At 40.3% G+C, this 17,614-nt stretch overlaps 2 protein-coding genes across 2 annotated transcripts; both read right to left on the bottom strand.

The window, feature by feature from the left end:
- Nucleotides 1–6,011: 6,011 nt before the first annotated feature.
- On the bottom strand, nucleotides 6,012–6,724 carry LOC145338461 (hydroxyacyl-thioester dehydratase type 2, mitochondrial-like). The gene has a single exon (XM_080182919.1). It carries the CDS (start codon nucleotides 6,722–6,724, stop codon nucleotides 6,206–6,208), a length of 519 nt encoding a protein of 172 aa, XP_080039045.1. The 3' UTR covers nucleotides 6,012–6,205.
- A 16-nt stretch (nucleotides 6,725–6,740) lies between these two features.
- Nucleotides 6,741–17,061, bottom strand: rpp14 (ribonuclease P/MRP 14 subunit). Its single transcript, XM_080182920.1, has 5 exons — nucleotides 16,892–17,061; nucleotides 16,700–16,790; nucleotides 10,590–10,666; nucleotides 8,968–9,046; nucleotides 6,741–6,853 (listed from the first exon to the last, which is right to left on the bottom strand). Exons 1-5 carry the CDS (start codon nucleotides 16,972–16,974, stop codon nucleotides 6,797–6,799), a joined length of 387 nt encoding a protein of 128 aa, XP_080039046.1. The 5' UTR covers nucleotides 16,975–17,061; the 3' UTR covers nucleotides 6,741–6,796.
- Between the last annotated feature and the right edge of the window lie 553 nt (nucleotides 17,062–17,614).

Here is a 17,614-nt window from a genome sequence, read left to right as displayed (position 1 = left end):
CACAGGGATCAGTATTGGGACCAGTGCTTTTCACAAGGTACATTAACAATTTGGAATCAAAAATTCAACTTCTAAATTTGCAGATGGCACCAACTTGGAGGGGCAGAATACTTAATATTTAGGAGAACTGTAGGAAGCTGGGGGTGACAGTGGTGTCATGATAACGTCACGAGAATAATAACCCTTAAACTTTGAGGGCATGGGTACAAATCCTACCGTGGCAGCTGGTGGAATTTCAATATGATCATTTTTTTAAAATCTGGAATTGAAATCTAGTTTCACTATTGGTGATCATGAAACTATCGTCCATTGATAGAATAACCCATCTAGTTCATTAATGTCTTTGAGGGAATGAAATCTGCCATCCTTACCTTATCAATGACCGAAAGTTGTGACATAGGTTAGCAAGGCATAAAAAAGCAAACCAAGCACGAGGCTCTATTTCTAGGGGGAACAGAATTGAAACGTGGGGAAATTATGACAAACACACTTAGAGTACTGCAGCATTTCTGCTCATCATACTATAAAAAAGAAGCAATGAAGAGGGTGCGGAGAAGATTTACATGGATTAAATGAGAAATGTGTGGGTGTACACATAAGGATTTACAGGCTGGGTCTCGTTTCTCTCAGAAAAAAGACTGAGGGGGTAACCTAATAGACGTCTTTAAAATGATGAAAAGTTTTGATTGAGTGGATATAAAGAAAATATTTTCTCTTGATGGGAAAGTACCCAACTAGAGGATATCAACAAAAGATAGTAACTAAGAAATTCAATAGGGAATTCAGAAGAAATTTCTTTACCCAGAAAGTGGGAGCAGTTGAAGTGAATAGTATAAATGCATTTAAGGGGAAGCTAGCAAGCACTTGAGGGAGAAGAGAATAGATGGTTTCAGTGATAGATTTAGACAAGGAAAGATGGGAGAGACAAGAAGAGGAAACACACCAGAATGGACTCTCAGAGTGGACCAATTGCCCTATTTTTATGACATATATCCTAGGTAACATAATCCCATGCAACAATGCAGGTCTCAGTGAGGAAAAATATAGTTAGCAGTTTAAAATTAACAATAAAACATGGGAAAATTATTTTGTTTCCTCCTGCATCAAAAACTCTGGATGTAATTTTACACTTGTTTTGAACTGCTTTCGGTTCTGTACAGAGTCACGTAATTTGGTACATCACATTTGCATGGGTTCTCTATCATCCAATGCTATTCCCTAGCCTTCTCCCTATAATCCTGTATATTCTTCCTTTTTGGGTAACATAGAATGCCTCAATTGAACATGTCACCTGTAAGATTTTCATAATAGTATTATATTTCTACAGATTGAGTCAAGATTTGACTAATGTTTGTGAATGTTTAAGTTAGCCACTATTAAAATAGGTTTGTTTGAATTTCTACAATCAAGGTTCTTGGGGCACAGGAAGGCAATTGCTTGTGAGAAACTATACTTAATGAATTTATGACCTCAGTGGTGCCGCTAAGCCTGAATTCAAGGAGTTTCCTGCTTTGAAAGAATAGTTAACAGTACTGAGTTCAATGGATTGAATTTAGGATGACACCTTATGTTTAAACAAACCATATATCACTTTACTTGACCTGTTTCAGAAGGAAGTCTTTATTTTCTGATATTATGGTAAGAAGTGTTCTTAACTCTTGAATTTAATGGCTTTAGTTTCTGCCGGTCTTGGATTAAAATCTATTGTGATGTGGAGATATGTTGACAAGAGAACGTGCATATGACTGCTCTGAGTCTGAAGGAAATACATAATGTGATTGCAATTAAATGTAAAGATCTGAGGCATAAGTGATCGGGGAGATGATTATTGCTAGGCTATTAAATCAGAAACTCAGTTAATGTTCTAGGAACCTGGGTTTGAATCCGACCATGGCAGATGGTGGAACTTGAATTCAATTAAAAAAATCTGGAATTAAGAATCCACTGATAGGCATGAAATCATTGTCGATTGTCAGAAAAACCCATCTGGTTGACTAATGCCCTTTAGGAAAGGAAATCTGCTGTCCAAACCTGGTTTGGTTTACATGTGACTCCAGAGCCACAGCAATGTAATTGATTCTCAAATGCCTTCTAAAATGGCCTAGCAAGCCATTCAGTTCAAGGGCAACTAGGGATGGGCAATAACAGCTGGCCAGCTAGCAATGCCATGTCCCACGAATGGATAGAAAAAAGTTGCTCACGATCCTTAACTAAAGGGCCACAAAGGCAGGGTGACACAAGATGGTTTGTGCTCTATAGGCAATGTAAGAGGTGAATTTAGATGATTCCCAAACGGGGTAGTCCAGAATGATGAAAGCTGGGGATAAAACTTGGAGAATTACTTCCCTTGTTGGCACAGTTTGTACCATCGCTTCAATGGTGCACTTCTTTTCAGACATAGTTCATCATTATTCTGAAACAGAAGGCGGCATCTTAAACCCTTGAGGGTAAAGTATTTTCAAGCCGTCTTCACTGCTTCTTGTTAAGTACGTTTACATTTTATTTAATAAATTCTGTTTAATTCACAATGTTAGAAATTACAAATTTGGATCTTAGATTTTTTAATTAGAAGGCTTTTATAGTTTGGAAGAAACACCTAAGGCAGTGTATTCCAGTCTTTACCCATTTGCTGTGAGAAAAGGTTTTTCCCTGTGTCACTTTTGCTTCTTTTGTCAATTGCTTTAAATCTCTTGATTTGGATTATTGATTTGCAATTTTCTGCTATCCATTTAGAAAGCACAGAAAAATGAATGATGAATCACTGGCCAGCAGAGAACCATCTATATAAAACTTGAGAACCGAAACAAGATTACTAAGAAAGTATAGAATACTAAACAGTACATAGATAGAGAGTAAGTGTGATCTTACTCGAGTGAAATTCATGTGTTTAGTACTGTATAACTGGAACAAGAAAACAGAGTAAAATAGGTAGTTGGTCCTTGAAGCCCAAAACAAAGTTAAAATTTGTCATTTCATCACTGGGTCTGTGATGCATTACTTTTCACCTCCCTGAATGTGTGCATCTGCAACAACAGTCAAGAGATTAAATGTCATTCAGACCATAGCTCTCCAACTGTTGGGTATTTCATTAACCAGACTAAACATTCACCCATTCAATACCAACATTAGAACAAAGGACTGAGGAACAGGATATTCGGCCCTTCAAACCTGCTCTACCATTTGACAAGACTGTGCTTTCAGCTCCACTTTTCCGTAATCCCCCGAGAAACAATGCATTTATCAAAAATCTAACTCAGGCTTGGATACATGCATTGACCCAGCCCACACAGCTGTACGGGTACGGTCATTCCACAGTCTAGTTACTCTCAGAGACACGGTGTCGTCCCACAACTACCACCACGCAAGAGGGATGTTCTCTCAATATCTATTCCATTAAGTCCCCTCAGGATATTATGTTTCAATAAGATCATCTCTCATTTTTCTAAACTCCAATGGATATAAGTCCAAACTATTTAACCTTTCTTTATAAGGCCTTCAATCCAGGAATGGGGCACATGAACCTTGACCAAACTGCTTCTAACAGTTATATCCTTTGTCAAGTAAGGAGACCAAATGAGTACACAGTGCTCCAGATGTAGTCTCACCAAGGCCTGTGCAGCTGCAGCAGAACTTTCCTGTTATATTCCATTCCTCTTATGATAAATACCAAATCCATTTGCAATAACTGCTCACTAAATTTTTGTGATTCACATACCAGGGCACTGAAATCCCTTTGTACTTGCAGGTTTTGCAATCTCTCACCACATTGCTTTTCTATTCTTCCTGCCAAGAAGTGGACAAGTTCATATTTTTCCATATTGTACTACAGTTGCCAATTTTCGACCACTCACTAAACCTACTGATATCACTTTGTATTTTTTAACCTTTTCTTCACAACCTTCTTACCTATTTTGGCATCATTTGCAAGCTTAGTACCCTATTTTTGGGCCCTTTATCCAAGTTACTGATACAGATTACAAATAGTTAAGGCCTAAACACAGACCCTTCTGGCACTCTGTAGTTTTTGAAGGTTGTCACTTCCCATATCTATCGATTTTTCCCACACTTCAATGTTTCACCTTTCCAGTCAAGGAAGTTTCTTCTGTGCCACAGCACATCAAAATCACAAACATTTTCTATAGCTTGACAGCAACGTATTATCCTTTCTCCTCTCCAGTCTTTGACACACAAGATCAGTCTCCAATGCATTTCCTTGGTTTACAGCTCAGTGGAATTGGCCTCATTTAGCTGTCTAATCTTAGTCAGAACATCTCAAGCATCTCCACCCCTTTTCCCTCCAACCATCAGTAGATATGGAATCAGCACCCAGGTGCACATGAACAATACACACTCTACCTCTGCTGTTAATTAGAATTTCTATTTTCAATTTCTGGTTGTGAACCTTCTTTGATATTGATGATTCGATTTGTGAAATGTTAAACAGATGAAATTTAATGAGAAAAACGCAGTTCTTTATTGTCAAGCTAAACATTTTGAAGTGATGGTCTAGTGTTGAAAGTTTCTGTGAAGTCCAACCCATCTTTCATATATACACTCCAAATTACAAGGGCAAAAAAAAATTTGAATTCTTGCAATGTACGCTATATTTCATTTGAAACCTAGCCAGCATTTTGTTCCATTTATAACATATGTAATCTGAAACATCAGTGATCCTTAGTGCCATCATGTGTACTGTTGATGTATTACAATGACCAAAATGTACATTTTTTATTTAAAAGACATCAAAAATAATGCTATTATTGCATACTAGCCTCTTTTGTACTTTTCCATTTCACATTATAGACTAAGAGTACTGAAACCTAAAAACAAGCAGAGTCAAATTTCATAAGAACTCTTGATATACTGTAAAAAGCATTTGGAACAAAATTACACTAAATTTCAACTCTAAAAAGCTGAAATTAATGTGGAAATAGTATAATGTATTTTGGATTTACAACTCTGGGAACTCGGTTCAAAATCACTTCTGATTTCTAGAAATTGGGCCATCTCACTCAGATTTTTAGTATGCAAAAGAGAATACAAGAAATGCCCTCCTTTTAAGATAACCCGATACCAGTCACAAAATAGCTGATGTGGAAAATAGAAAAACGTCACAAGTGGCACTGCTGCCTCACAGCACCAGGGACCCGGATTTGATTCCCAGCTTGGGTCACTGTCTGTGTGGAGTCTGCATGTTCTCCCCATGTCAGCATGTGTTTCCTCTGGGTGCTCCAGTTTTGAGAGTCTGAAAGACGTGCTGGTTAGGTGCATTGGCCATGTTAAATTCTCCTTCAGTGTACCTGAGCAGGTGCCGAAGTGTGACGACTAGGGGATTTTAACACCGTGTGAAATTACTGTGAATGTAAGCCTCTTGTGACACTAATAAATAAACTTTATAGTTGGAGGGGCTTCCTTAAGGATGGCATGGAGGAACTTTCTTCGGCAAAAGTACATGAAATATCATTGTATCTTACAATGCTATACCTCATTTTTCTTGCCTCAGAGTCAAAGATTCAAGTACCATTCCAGAAACGAGATTACCATGATGCACCATTAGGGGTTCTGTCTTCTGGATAAGGTGTTAAAACTAAGGTTCTCTCAAGTGACACAACAGACCCCATTGCATTCTTTAAGAATTGGTAGGGGAGTTCTCCTGATATTCTAGACTATATATCCCACAACCTGCAAAACCAAAAACAGATAATCTGATTACTACTGTTTGCAAGGAGCTTTGGTGCAAATTGGCTACAATACATTCCTGTATTACAACAGTGACTGCACTTCTATTTCAGTATTTCATTGGCAGTAAAGAACTTCTGGATATCCTGAAGCTATGAAAGGTATGATACAAATGCAAGGTCCTTTCCAGTACACTGGATGGTAAAAGTGGGAAATGTTTCATAACCCATCATTAATCTTAATGAGTAACAAGAAAAAGAAAATTATTTTTGAATAAAAGCAACAGCAATCCTTTGAAACATAAGTTCATCAAATAAAATTCTGCACCATCATAGTTACAAGACAGAGTTTATAATCATTGACATCTGCATTGCAAATATACTAGCCAAACAACATAGTTTGAAAATATAGCATTCATTTTCAAATTATTTTGAGTTTTCAGTAATTTCCATAAAATTCGCAGTTAGGGATATCAGTATCCAACGAAAACAGTTTCCAAATTATTTTCCAGTTTCAATGTTAAGAGTCATACATTTTGATCTGTATTGTCTGGCAGCATGACCTTCACTTCCCCTTTCATTATAACCTTCTTAGTTTCTTTGACAACACATGAAACAGCAATCCAAGCTATGGACCTCCTTATTTTAATAACATCTGCAATTGCTGAAACCTGTTCTCCAATATACAAGGGTGCTCGAAAATGGAGTTCCTGGGATAGAAGAGTACATCCAGGCATTTTGGTTCCCAGAACAGCAGACATTAACCCACAAACCAGTACACCATGCACAATTGGCTTTCCAAACTTGCTGGCTTTGGCAAAATCTTCACTGAGATGTAGTGGGTTAGTATCACCTGTCAACTCTGAAAAGGCAAATACATCACCCTGGGTAAAAGCTTTGGTAAGTTCAGCTCTCTCGCCAACGTGAAGATGGACAGACCGAAGAAAGGCATTTTGTAACATCATGATGTTGCCTGTGCGCCGCTGACTCATTTTTAATGGGTTTTGAAAGACACGAAGAATAACGCTTTGAGCACCAAAAGGCATTTCCTCAAATTTTACAGTCCAGTTTTCCAAGAGTAGACTGTGTCACTTTAAACACCTGAATTGTCAGAGGTCTCAGTTCAGCACAAGTTCTCTACTGTTGCCCGATAGTGCAAGAAGAAATGGGGAGACCTGTACAATAGAGATAAAAATGTAATTAATTTTACTAACGAAACAAGCAAGCTGGCTGCTTCAGAAACAGTTTGATACATTTGAAGATCATGAATACAGCCAAAAATTAGCTTCCTTGTTCCCAAAGATTACAGTTTAATGGGTTTTGATCCAAATTGATGAACTGGGAGGCACAAAGTTAAAATCAACATCTAAGGGCCTCCATATTAATGCACCTTTCTGCCAGAACTGCACCAGTGATTGATCCAAATACTGTACCTCCCAACAAAAGCGTTCCCTTGATTATCTCCTGTTCATTTCACAGGCATGGTGCTCGGTCCTGCTATCTGTGAATTACAGGATGCTGCTAGGTCAGCTGTCACAGTCTTACCTCAAACTAGAAACCAGTTTATTCTCTACACTATAATGTATTAAGAAGAGCAACGGGGAAAGTCTAGGTTATTGCTTTGAGAGCAATAAGATCAATTTGTCAAGGTAGGTTTGGTCATAGAGAGACATGGAGATGAGAGAGTTAAGGCAAATAATATCAAGTATCATAGAACGGGGGAAATTATAGTTAGATGAATTAAATTTCAAATGGAAGAATCCGAGGGTCCAGGATAGCAGAAAATAAATAAAATGAATGAAGAGACAAAAGCCACAGAACAAGTGAAAAAAACAATCCCAGGAGCTCAGATATATTTCAGGTTTTACACCTACTAAAAATTATTTCCCATGTCAGCTTTGAAATAAAAAAATTAGAGACATTGGATATTTTAATTCATAATTATTTGAAATGCTGAAAAGAAGTTGGGTTCTTGTTTTGTTTAGTGAACTGATTCTGTAGTACTCAATTAGGTTCTGTTTCAATACCTACTAAAGACAAACGATCTTACAAATATGAACATATGAATTAGGAGTAGACCTTGTGCCCTTTTAAGCTTACTTTATCTAGGGATGTCTTCATTATGAGATCATTAATTAATCCAATCTCATTGCACAATACCAGGTTTAATACAGTCTGCTCTCTGCTTGGCTCCAGAGTGTGTTGTTCTAAGAAACTATCCCAAAAACATTCTTTGAATTCTGATTTTTTCCAGCCTACATGTAGATTAAATTCCCTCATGATTATCGCCCTACCCTTCTGACAAGCTCCAACTATTCTTTATATTCTGTCCTACTGTGTAGTTACAATTAGGAATCACATACACCACTCCCTCAAGTGACTTCTTGCCTTGATTATTTCTCACCTCAACTCAAACTGCTTCTGCATCTCGGTTTCTGAATTCCTCTCAAATGCACTAATACTATCAATTAACTGAGCCACCATGCCACCTTTTCCAACTTCCAGTCCTTCCTAAATGTAATGCACACTTCAATATTCAGGTTCCCAATCTCTGTCACCATTTCTCTAATGGGTGTCAGATCGTACTTATTAATTTCTATTTGCGCAGTTAATTTCTTTTGTTTTGAATGCTATGTGCATTTAGATGTAAAGTCTCAACTTTTTTTCCTTTTATTATTTTTATACTATCTGGCCTTATCTGTTGATTTAATCAACAGATAATCTGTCACTTCCTCTCATGGTCTGTTAATCATTTCCCATATTAGTACCATTCTCTCTTATCTTATCTCTACACTTTGGTTTGCCACATCTTTCCAAATTTAATCCCTTTCCCCCACCATTTTGTTCAAACCCTCTCTACTTCCCTAGTTATGCGACTCACTATAACACCAGCCCCAACATTGCTCAGCTGTAGACCGTCCCAGTGGTACAGATCATACTTTCCTCAATATTGCTGCCAGTGCCCCATGAAACCGAACCTACTTTTCCAACACCAGTCTTTTCATGCCACTATCATGCAGATATACATGGACTGGATCTTCCCCCTCCAGCCCTCAGCTCCCAATGAATAACTTCTATCTCCCTGCTTAGGCCCCAGGATGAGACTTAGCACTTGCAGTTAAATGTTAAAAACATTTTAAGACTTTTAGAAAGATATCAGCTCACCAAATTCACACTCTATTGAAGTCGTTCAACCATTGGATAACAAGAAATACTGCAGTCTTCAACTTGTGATTAAAGAGTAACTTGAAAAGATGAACTATTGTATTATAGCAAACACATACAATACCTGTGTCACTCTGAAAGCACACTTCTGATCTTGCCATGATCCCAGAAGGGTCAATGCACTCCATAGCTTCACAAGGCCACTGTAAACAGAAATATTGTCAACAAACCTTTTAAGAGTTATGTTGTGACATTTATATTAGTGTTGCTACTTTATAACATCTTGAATATACATAGCAACTTTAAAAACAGAACATTATTCCCAAGTACTTCAGAGGCAGAATCAAGCAAAAATGCAAAATGGGAGCTATTTTCAGCAACAATCTGAAATTTTGCGAAAGAGTTGAGTTTTAACAAAGGATTAAAGAGAGGGAGGTATAAAGTTGGAGATTTAGCAAGAGAATTCTAGAGCATAGGCCAGGATTGGGGTGGGTGGGGAATGCACAAGAGGCACAAGTCAAAGGATCAGACAGTTCATGCAGTCTGGACAAAAGGCTAAAGAAAGTTACAGAGAGGGGAAAGTCACAACGGAATTTAAACAGAAGGATAATAATTTTAAATCTTGGGACGTTTGATGACCAAGAGTCAATTTAGGTTGTAGAAGACATGGAATATGTTTGAGTACAGCTGGGTGCCGGAAAGGATACTGGCGGCAGTTTTGGCTGAGCTGCGGATAGAGAATGGAGCATTGGAATAATTGAGGCTGGAGGTGACAAAGGGATAGGTCAAGGCTTTTGTCTTTTGGATTAGACATTAAACCAAGACCTCATCTGCTGCTTATGTGGATGCAAAAGATTCCATGATACTATGTTGAAGAGGAGGAAGGGAGCTATCCCATGTCCTGGTCAACATTAACCACGTGGACTACAGCTGTACAAGATGACAGATCACTACCAGCTTCTCAAGAGCAATTAGGGATGGACATTAAATGCTAGCCTTGCCAGCAACATCCACAACCCAAGGTTGTATTTCAAAAAAATCAGATGAGTTAAGACAGGGACAAAAGTGGGAGGCAGCAGAGAACGAGATTAGTTGGTTTCTATGACGGAGACACCATTTTTCTTTGCTCATGGGATGGGATTGTCACTGGCTAGGCCAGCATTTATACTGATACTTAATTGCCTTTGAGAAGATGGTGATGAGCTGCCTTCTTAAACTGCAGCAGTTAGAACCACCGTGCTGTTAGGAAGTTCCAAGAGTTTGACGCAGCAACAGCGAAGGAACATCGATACAGTTCCAAGTCAGGGTAGTGTGTGGTTTGGAAGGGATTTGTAGGTGGTGGTGCTTGCATGCATCCACTGCCCTTATCCTTCTTGGTGGCAGATGTTGTGGGTTTGGAAGATTGCTGGTGAGGGGCCTTGGTAAGTTGCTGCAATGTATCTTGTAGATGGTACACATTGCCATCATTGTACATCAATGGTGGAGGGGATAAATGTTTAAAGGTGCAGGACAGGGTGCCAAAGAAGGAGGCCAGGCTGCAGAGGGCCCCAGGGATGTTGATGCAGTTTAGTTCCAGGAACTAACTAATTGTACTATGGCCCTGTAGCATATACATGGCTTTTTTATGGTTTATATTTCCGATAAATACATTATAAAAAGTAAAAGATACTGCCACTGTTTTTTTAATTATTTAAATGACCATATTGTATTATAAAGTGCTTGTAAATGATTATGATGCACACTCACCTGCTTTGTATTCTCAGTATAGCTGTCAATGTTTCTTCTTCAAATTTCAATACATCAACAGGCAAGGCAGCTCCAATCTGCAAAATCAGCATTTTCAGAAATATTAACCTTTAGAATGTGTCAGGTTGGAATTTCAAAGGTATATTCAAACACATTTTCCAAAGGTGAAAGAGTAAAAGTGGTTACTTGCCCTCAGTGATTGATAAATTCTTTGTGCTATGAACTGAAAATGCAATAAATAAGCACTGTACAGATGATATAGTACAAATGGAGGTTGATTGCTCATCCTCCAGCCTCAAGACATTTTAAAACATACAATTTGACTTTTGCTTGCATTCTTTGAAACAGCATGCAAAGTACCAGTGCTTGCATGGTAGCAAAGTGATTAACACTGCTGTCGGACAGCTCCAGGGACCCGGGCTGAATTCCTGCCTCGGGTGATTGCCTGTGTGGAGTTTGCATGTTCTCCCCATGTCTGTATGGGTTTCCTCCATTTCCTTCCACACTCCAAAGATGTGCAGGTTAGGTTGATTGACTATGTTAAATTGCTTCTTAGCTGCTAGGGGGACTAGCAGGGTAAATATGGGGATAGGGCCTGGGTGGGATTCTTGTTGGTGCAGGATTAATGGGCCGAATGGCTTCCTATGCACTGTAAGGATTCTATGAGTAGTACCACAGTAGCATGAATGGATAGACGTAGAGGTGATTCCTATAAACTTATTTCCTCATCTTAGGTGAGGAACACCCCCCCCCACCCTGATTGGGACTATTGGTATTGTGCTTTTCTTTGTTTTTTGTTACTTATTCTGAGTCTAAGAAATCCTGTGCTTATCCTATGGTGGTGCAGACAAACTAAACTTCTTTAACTTGCCTTTGGCTCAATTAAATGTTTGTCTCTGATGGACTGAGACAGTTTCTAAGTTTTCTCCATGGCCTTAGCTTTGAAAGTCTATCTCTCTGCTGTAAAGCAACATTTGAAAGAAATGCCCATGTCTGTGTGGTTATCAACTTGCAGTCTGTTTTATCAGTTATGGTTTTATGCATTATTTCGTGGATCACCACAATTCCTTCAAAGCCCACTGCTGAAAGGACTTTCAACACAGCATTCATCTTTTCATACGTCTCTAAACTCAATATTAGCTAATTCCCTTCTACTATTAGTCAAACATTTGTTGGTGTCCCAAGCCCTTATACATTGCTCCATGATTTTGTCAATGATAAACCTTTTGTCCTTGCTGTGTATTACTGAGGAAAGGCTTTACCTGGCTGCCAAGTCTACAAAATATAGAATGGAAATAATTGTCATTGTCCCTTTAGACCCATGGCAACTACTTCCTTAAACCCATGTGTTAATGGAAAGTTTACTATCAAACCTGGTGGCATTTTCCAATTAATTTTACACATTTCACACTTCGCACTAATCTCTTCCATTTGGCGTACATATTAATCATCAACCAGCTGTATCTTTTAGCAGGATTTTTAATCAACTGGCTCTCCTTCTCAGGGAATCAAAACCAGGAACCTGACCAAAATGAAACATACTGGCACAATGCAGCAATTTAAACATAAATCCAGGGGGTTCCCAAATTAAATTGTCATCTTTTACATAATCTGTTGAAATCTATGATATAACTCTCCATAGAATGACCTTAAGTTTCTGACTTCAACAACTTTACAGCATGAACTCCACCTTCACCCCATTTTTATTTCATTTTTTCTCATCTTATTCTTCCATTTTTATTACTTTATATTTTTATTTCTCCACTTCTAAAATCTCTCTCTCTCCCCATCTTGCCTTCCCAACTCGCCCTCCTGAGCCAACTGCCACATTCCTCAGGTTGCCCTCTGACAACCTCTACCTTGTTCTACCATTCACACATTCTGGGCCCAGTTTTACCATCAAGTTGAAACCGTTTTCAGCCTCGAAAACTTGGTAAAGTCAGATGTGAAGCGAGTAGCACAATCCATGTTACCTGTGCGCTGGTTCCCCCTTTATCAAGGCCCGAAAATGGACAGGATAGGGACCAGGCCTGAAACAGGTGGGATGGCATACATTTAAATTGACTTAGCTGCCTGCATGCCCAACCGTACCAGCACTCCACCCTTCTGGGGCGGGGGGGGGGGGGGGATGTGTGTGTGTGTGTGTGTGTGTCCGCCACCACTCTGCCTGTGGTCAGTGGAGGGGGGTCTTGGAGTCATAGTGTTAGAGGTTTACAGCATGGAAATGGGCCCTTCAGCCCAACTTGTCCATGCCACCTTTTTTAAAACCCCCAAGCTAATACCAGTTGCCCGCATTTGGCATGTATCCCTCTATACCCATGTAACTGTCTAAATGCTTTTTAAAAGACAAAATTGTACCCACCTCTACTACCACCTCTGGCAGCTTGTTCCAGACACACCACCCTCAGTGTGAAAAAATTGCTTCTCTGGACACTTTTGTATCTCTCCCCTTAAACCCATGCCCGCTAGTTTTAGACTCCCCTACCTTTGGGAAAAGATATTGACTATCTACCTTGTCTATGCCCCTCATTATTTTATAGACCTCTATAAAATCACTTCTCAGCCTTCTGTGCTCCAGAGAAAAAAGTTCCAGTCTATCTTGCCTCTCCTTGTAACACAAACCATCAAGTCCCAGTAAAGTCCTAGTAAATCCTTTCTGCACTCTTTCCGGTTTAATAATATCCTTTCTATAATACGGTGACCAGAACTGTACACAGTATTCCAAGTGTGGCCTTAACAATGTCTTGTACAACTTCAACAAGACGTCCCAACTCCTGTATTCGATGTTTTGACCAATGAAACCAAGCATGCCAAATGCCTTCTTCACCACTCTATCCACCTGTGACTCCATTTTCAAGGAGCTATGAATCTGTACCCCTAGATGTCTTTGTTCTGTTACTCTCCCCAACATCCTACTATTAACTGAGTAAGTCCTGCCCTGGTTCAATCTACCAAAATGCATCACCTCGCATTTATCTAAATTGAACTCCATCAGCCCACTGACCCAAATGATCAAGATCCTGTTGCAATCGGAGATAACTTTCTTCATTGTCCACTATGCCACTAATCTTGGTGCCTCCTATATTCTCATCCAAAATCATTAATATAAGTGATAAATAACAATGGACCCAGCACTGATCTCTGAGGCACACCACTGGTCACAGGCCTCCAGTTTGAAAAACAACCCTCTACAACCACCTTCTGTCATCAAGCCAATTTTGTATCCATTTAGATACCTCACCCCGGATCCCGTGAGATTTAATCTTATGCAGCAACCTACTATGCGAAAGGGAAGGTTCGCTGCCACTCCATTTGTGATCAGTGGAGGGGCAGGGGCTCACGATTGGTCTGGGTTCCAGGGACGTGGGGGGATAAGGGGGTCAGTAATGTTGCGGGGTGGAGAAATGTCAGTGGGGGCCAATGGGAGGCATTATCCGGCCTGAGAGAGATGTGGCAGAGGAGCTGATAGTTATTCTATCATTTTTCTTCTGCACATGCGCAGTTGGAGGCGCTGATTGGAGCTGCAGGGTTTCAGGCACGTTGAGCCCCACCCACAGACTTCTGCAGCACGATTCGGATTTGCTGATATTATTGCAGAGCGCGCATGGGGGTTCTTGAGAACAGGTCTAAAAGTCAGATCACAAACAGTCCCAGTTTCAAGTCTGCCCAGCACTTCGAATCAAAATGGTAAAATAGGGCCCTCCATCTCTTAATGGACACTCGTCACATCTTTCTCAGCCTTTATCATCACTATTTACATCTTTTTGTCCCATTACAGTCCCTCCTCGCACCTTCAAAGTATAAATCATGTCCTATTTTATTAGTCTTTGCTCTGACAAAGGACCATCCTGATTTGAAACACTGGCTCTATTCTCTCTCCACAAATGCTGTCAGATCTGCTGAGTTCTTCCAGCACTTCCTGTTTTCGTTTCAGATTCCAGCATCCGCAGTGTTTTGCTTCCAGTTTCTGAAATTTGTTAAAGATTGGCCATGCCTTATGGGCATTCAATACACTGCCTTTGTTACTTTCACTGAAGATCTCTAACACAGGGGTTACCAAACTGTGGGTCACAACTCCTGGTTGTGAGGTTACGAGCTCTGAGGCCATAATGGCAGCAATGAAGCAGACTCAAAGTCCTGGGAGTGGCTTCAAGGCCACTCCTACAAATCAAAACAGAAAACATTTCATTGTCACATTCACGCAACTTCTTAACAGGCTCTTAATGCAGAATGACTCAAAGCCTCATTCTTAGTATTTTGATGATTTCTACTCCACTCCTTTCGCCAGTCACTTAAGTTCTCTTCACTATGACCACTGTATCTCATGTATGAGAATACAGAGTGATATTAAAAATGAAAAAGCTTCTACTACTGCATTTTCTTCAACCTGCTCTGCCTAATTGTTCAAACTTTCAGTCACTATGTATGGAAATTATGAACAGATCACGATGTTCTCCTCTTGATTATTTATGCTGATTTGCACTCATTTCCATTGGTTTTCACATCCTAGCATACAACAGAATCTAGTCATGGTGCAGCCAGTTCTCTGCAAGAGCAACTCAGTTAGCCTTACTCCCCTGCTTTTTCCCCATCAAGCTGTATTTTTTCCCCTACTGGGCCTTATCCAATTTTCTTTTGAAAGCTGATTGAATCTGCGACTGCCATGGGCACTGTATTCCAGATCCTACTATTTGCTGTGTAAAACAGATTCTCCATATGTCACTCAATATTGGTTCTTTTGCCAATCATTTTAAATTTGGATCCACTGGTTGATTATTCTTCTGTCAATGTAGTTTCTATTTACTTTGTCCAAATGTCTCAATTTTTAACACGTCAACTAACTCTTCTTGAAGGAAAATAATTTCTGGTTCTCAAATACATGTGTGTAAATGAAGTCCTTCACCACTACAGCCATTCTCAGTTATTGCCAAAGAGCAACACCATCAGTGTCGGTTCAATTCCCGAACCAGCTGAGGTTTTCACGAAGGCCCCATTTTCTCAACCTTGCCTCTCACCTTAAGTGTGCTGATCTTCAGGTTAAATCACCACCACTCAGCTCTCCCCCTCAAAGAGGAGAACAATCTAAGATCATCTGGAAGGCTATGGGGACCTTTCCTCATAGATCTTTTCTGCACCATCTTTCAAGCTTTCACATTGCTCTTGAAGTTTGAAGTCCAGAATTGAACACAATAATCCAAACAAGGCTAATAATATTTTTGTAAGAAGTCTCACAACACCAAGTTAAAGTCCAACAAATTTATTTGGTAGCAAAAGCCACTAGCTTTTGGAGCGCTGCTCCTTCGTCAGGTGAATGGTTCTGTTCACAAACAGGACATATAAAGGCACAAACTCAATTTAGAAAATAATGGTTGGAATGCAAATCTTTACAGGTAATCAAGTCTTAAAAGGTACAGATAATGTGAGTGGAGAGAGTGTTAAGTACAGGTTAGAGAGATGTGTATTGTCTCCAGACAGGGCAGTTAGTGAGATTTTGCAGGCCCAGACAAGTCTTGGGGCTTACAGATGGTGTGACATAAACCCAAGATGCTGGTTGAGGCTATCTTCATGTGTGCGGAACTTGGCTATCAGTCTCTGCTCAGCGACTGTGTATTGTTGAAACCTGGTGGACTTTAGCCTGGTGTTGTGAGACTTCTTGCTATGCTTACCCCAGTCCAACGCCAGCATCTCCATATCAGGGCTAATCATATTCCCATGGAATATTGGTGTAAGTTGCCAAATTGCACATATTTGGACAAAACTTGGGAGATTATAGCATTTCACTAACTCCGAGTTAACTTATTGAAGACATTTAGGTGCCTGCCCCGTTTTACCATTAAGGAGAAATTCCTAACTAATCCAACCAGAATGCCAGCGTTGTCGTAAGTTTAGCAAATCATGTCTTCAGTGAGTTCATTTTTTGTTTCACTTCAAAATCATCTTTTCCACCCGAATTTTAATGAAGTAATTTATCCCTCTTCTTGTTAAACGGCTGCTGTACTCTGCGCGCTGTGAAAGTTCAGCTGCTGAGAGCACAGTGCTCGGATAGCGGGAAGATCTGGAAGGGAAGGGGCAGCACCTGTCAGTGCCATCCCGAGTTACTGCACTCTTACCTCTCCGTGCAAATTCTTCAGCGCCGAAATTATCAACTGTTTAAAATGGGCGGTGTTCAGCCTGAAGCCAGGCCTCCTTTCCTCAAATTCACTGTTTAAAAAGAGAAAAGAGAGCTGAAGTCAGCGAGTGAGTGGAGCAGGAGGGACTCTGAATAACCGCTCGGCACCGGGAATCTGTTTTCCTTCACTCACAGGCCGACCTTCAGGTAGTGATAATCGGAGGGGTTTCTGGAAACGAGCCGTTCATAGGCTGCGTCCTCGCCCATGTGGATCATGCCGATAAGCGGGAAACGCTCTGACAGGCAGCTCGAGGCCTCAACCAACGGCAGGGGATTCACTTCCGATCACCGACACCAGGCAACCGCGGGCCATGTGACTATTACTTCCGTTCGTCACATGCGCTGCCCCTTTCCGGGCTGTTCTCCTCGGAAACGCTCATGAGCATGCGCATGGGGAGGATTTGTTTCCGGTGTGAAGCGGAAATGGTTCTGATATCGACGTTAATGTTGCTGGATTTATTCGCTGAACCCTTTATCCGGGGGTAGGGGCAGTACTCAGTGTAGGGAAACGGAGGGGGAAGGGGATAGCCAGTTGGAGGCGGAGTGCCAGGGGGTGGCCCAGGAGCAGGTTTCTGATGGCGATGGGGGGAAGGTCACTGGTTCCAACCGATTAATCCATGATGTGGAGATGCCGGCGTTGGACTGGGGTAAACACAGTGTGAGAAACACAGTTCACAGTTAAACAATTTAGTCAAGTCAAGTTCTGAAGGAGCAAGATTTTATTTGACGTTCTTGCAAGACTGGGTGTCCAACAAAATAGGCGCACCTTGCATAGATTTGCAGCACATTTTATACTTTTTTACAAGCATTGTAATGGCTTTGCAATGTGTTGTTCTCCCCTAATTGGTGGTCCCTG

Source organism: Carcharhinus amblyrhynchos, chromosome 3 (assembly GCF_965287045.1).
Source record: "Carcharhinus amblyrhynchos chromosome 3, sCarAmb.v2.hapA, whole genome shotgun sequence".
Classification (NCBI taxonomy): domain Eukaryota; kingdom Metazoa; phylum Chordata; class Chondrichthyes; order Carcharhiniformes; family Carcharhinidae; genus Carcharhinus; species Carcharhinus amblyrhynchos.
Note: the sequence above shows the minus strand (reverse complement) of the source record. Positions and strands in the feature narration are given on the sequence as shown.

What these genes read in the sequence shown, in the direction of transcription:
- LOC145338461 (XM_080182919.1), bottom strand. Translation starts at nt 6,724, where the DNA reads ATGCCTTTTGGTGCTCAAAGCGTTATTCTTCGTGTCTTTCAAAACCCA.
- rpp14 (XM_080182920.1), bottom strand. Translation starts at nt 16,974, where the DNA reads ATGATCCACATGGGCGAGGACGCAGCCTATGAACGGCTCGTTTCCAGA. An exon ending in CACTACCTGAAGGTCGGCCT is followed by an intron (nt 16,791 to 16,891) that starts GTGAGTGAAGGA and finishes CTTTTTAAACAG; the next exon opens with TGAATTTGAGGAAAGGAGGC. An exon ending in GTGCTTTCAGAGTGACACAG is followed by an intron (nt 6,854 to 8,967) that starts GTATTGTATGTG and finishes TCTATTGTACAG; the next exon opens with GTCTCCCCATTTCTTCTTGC.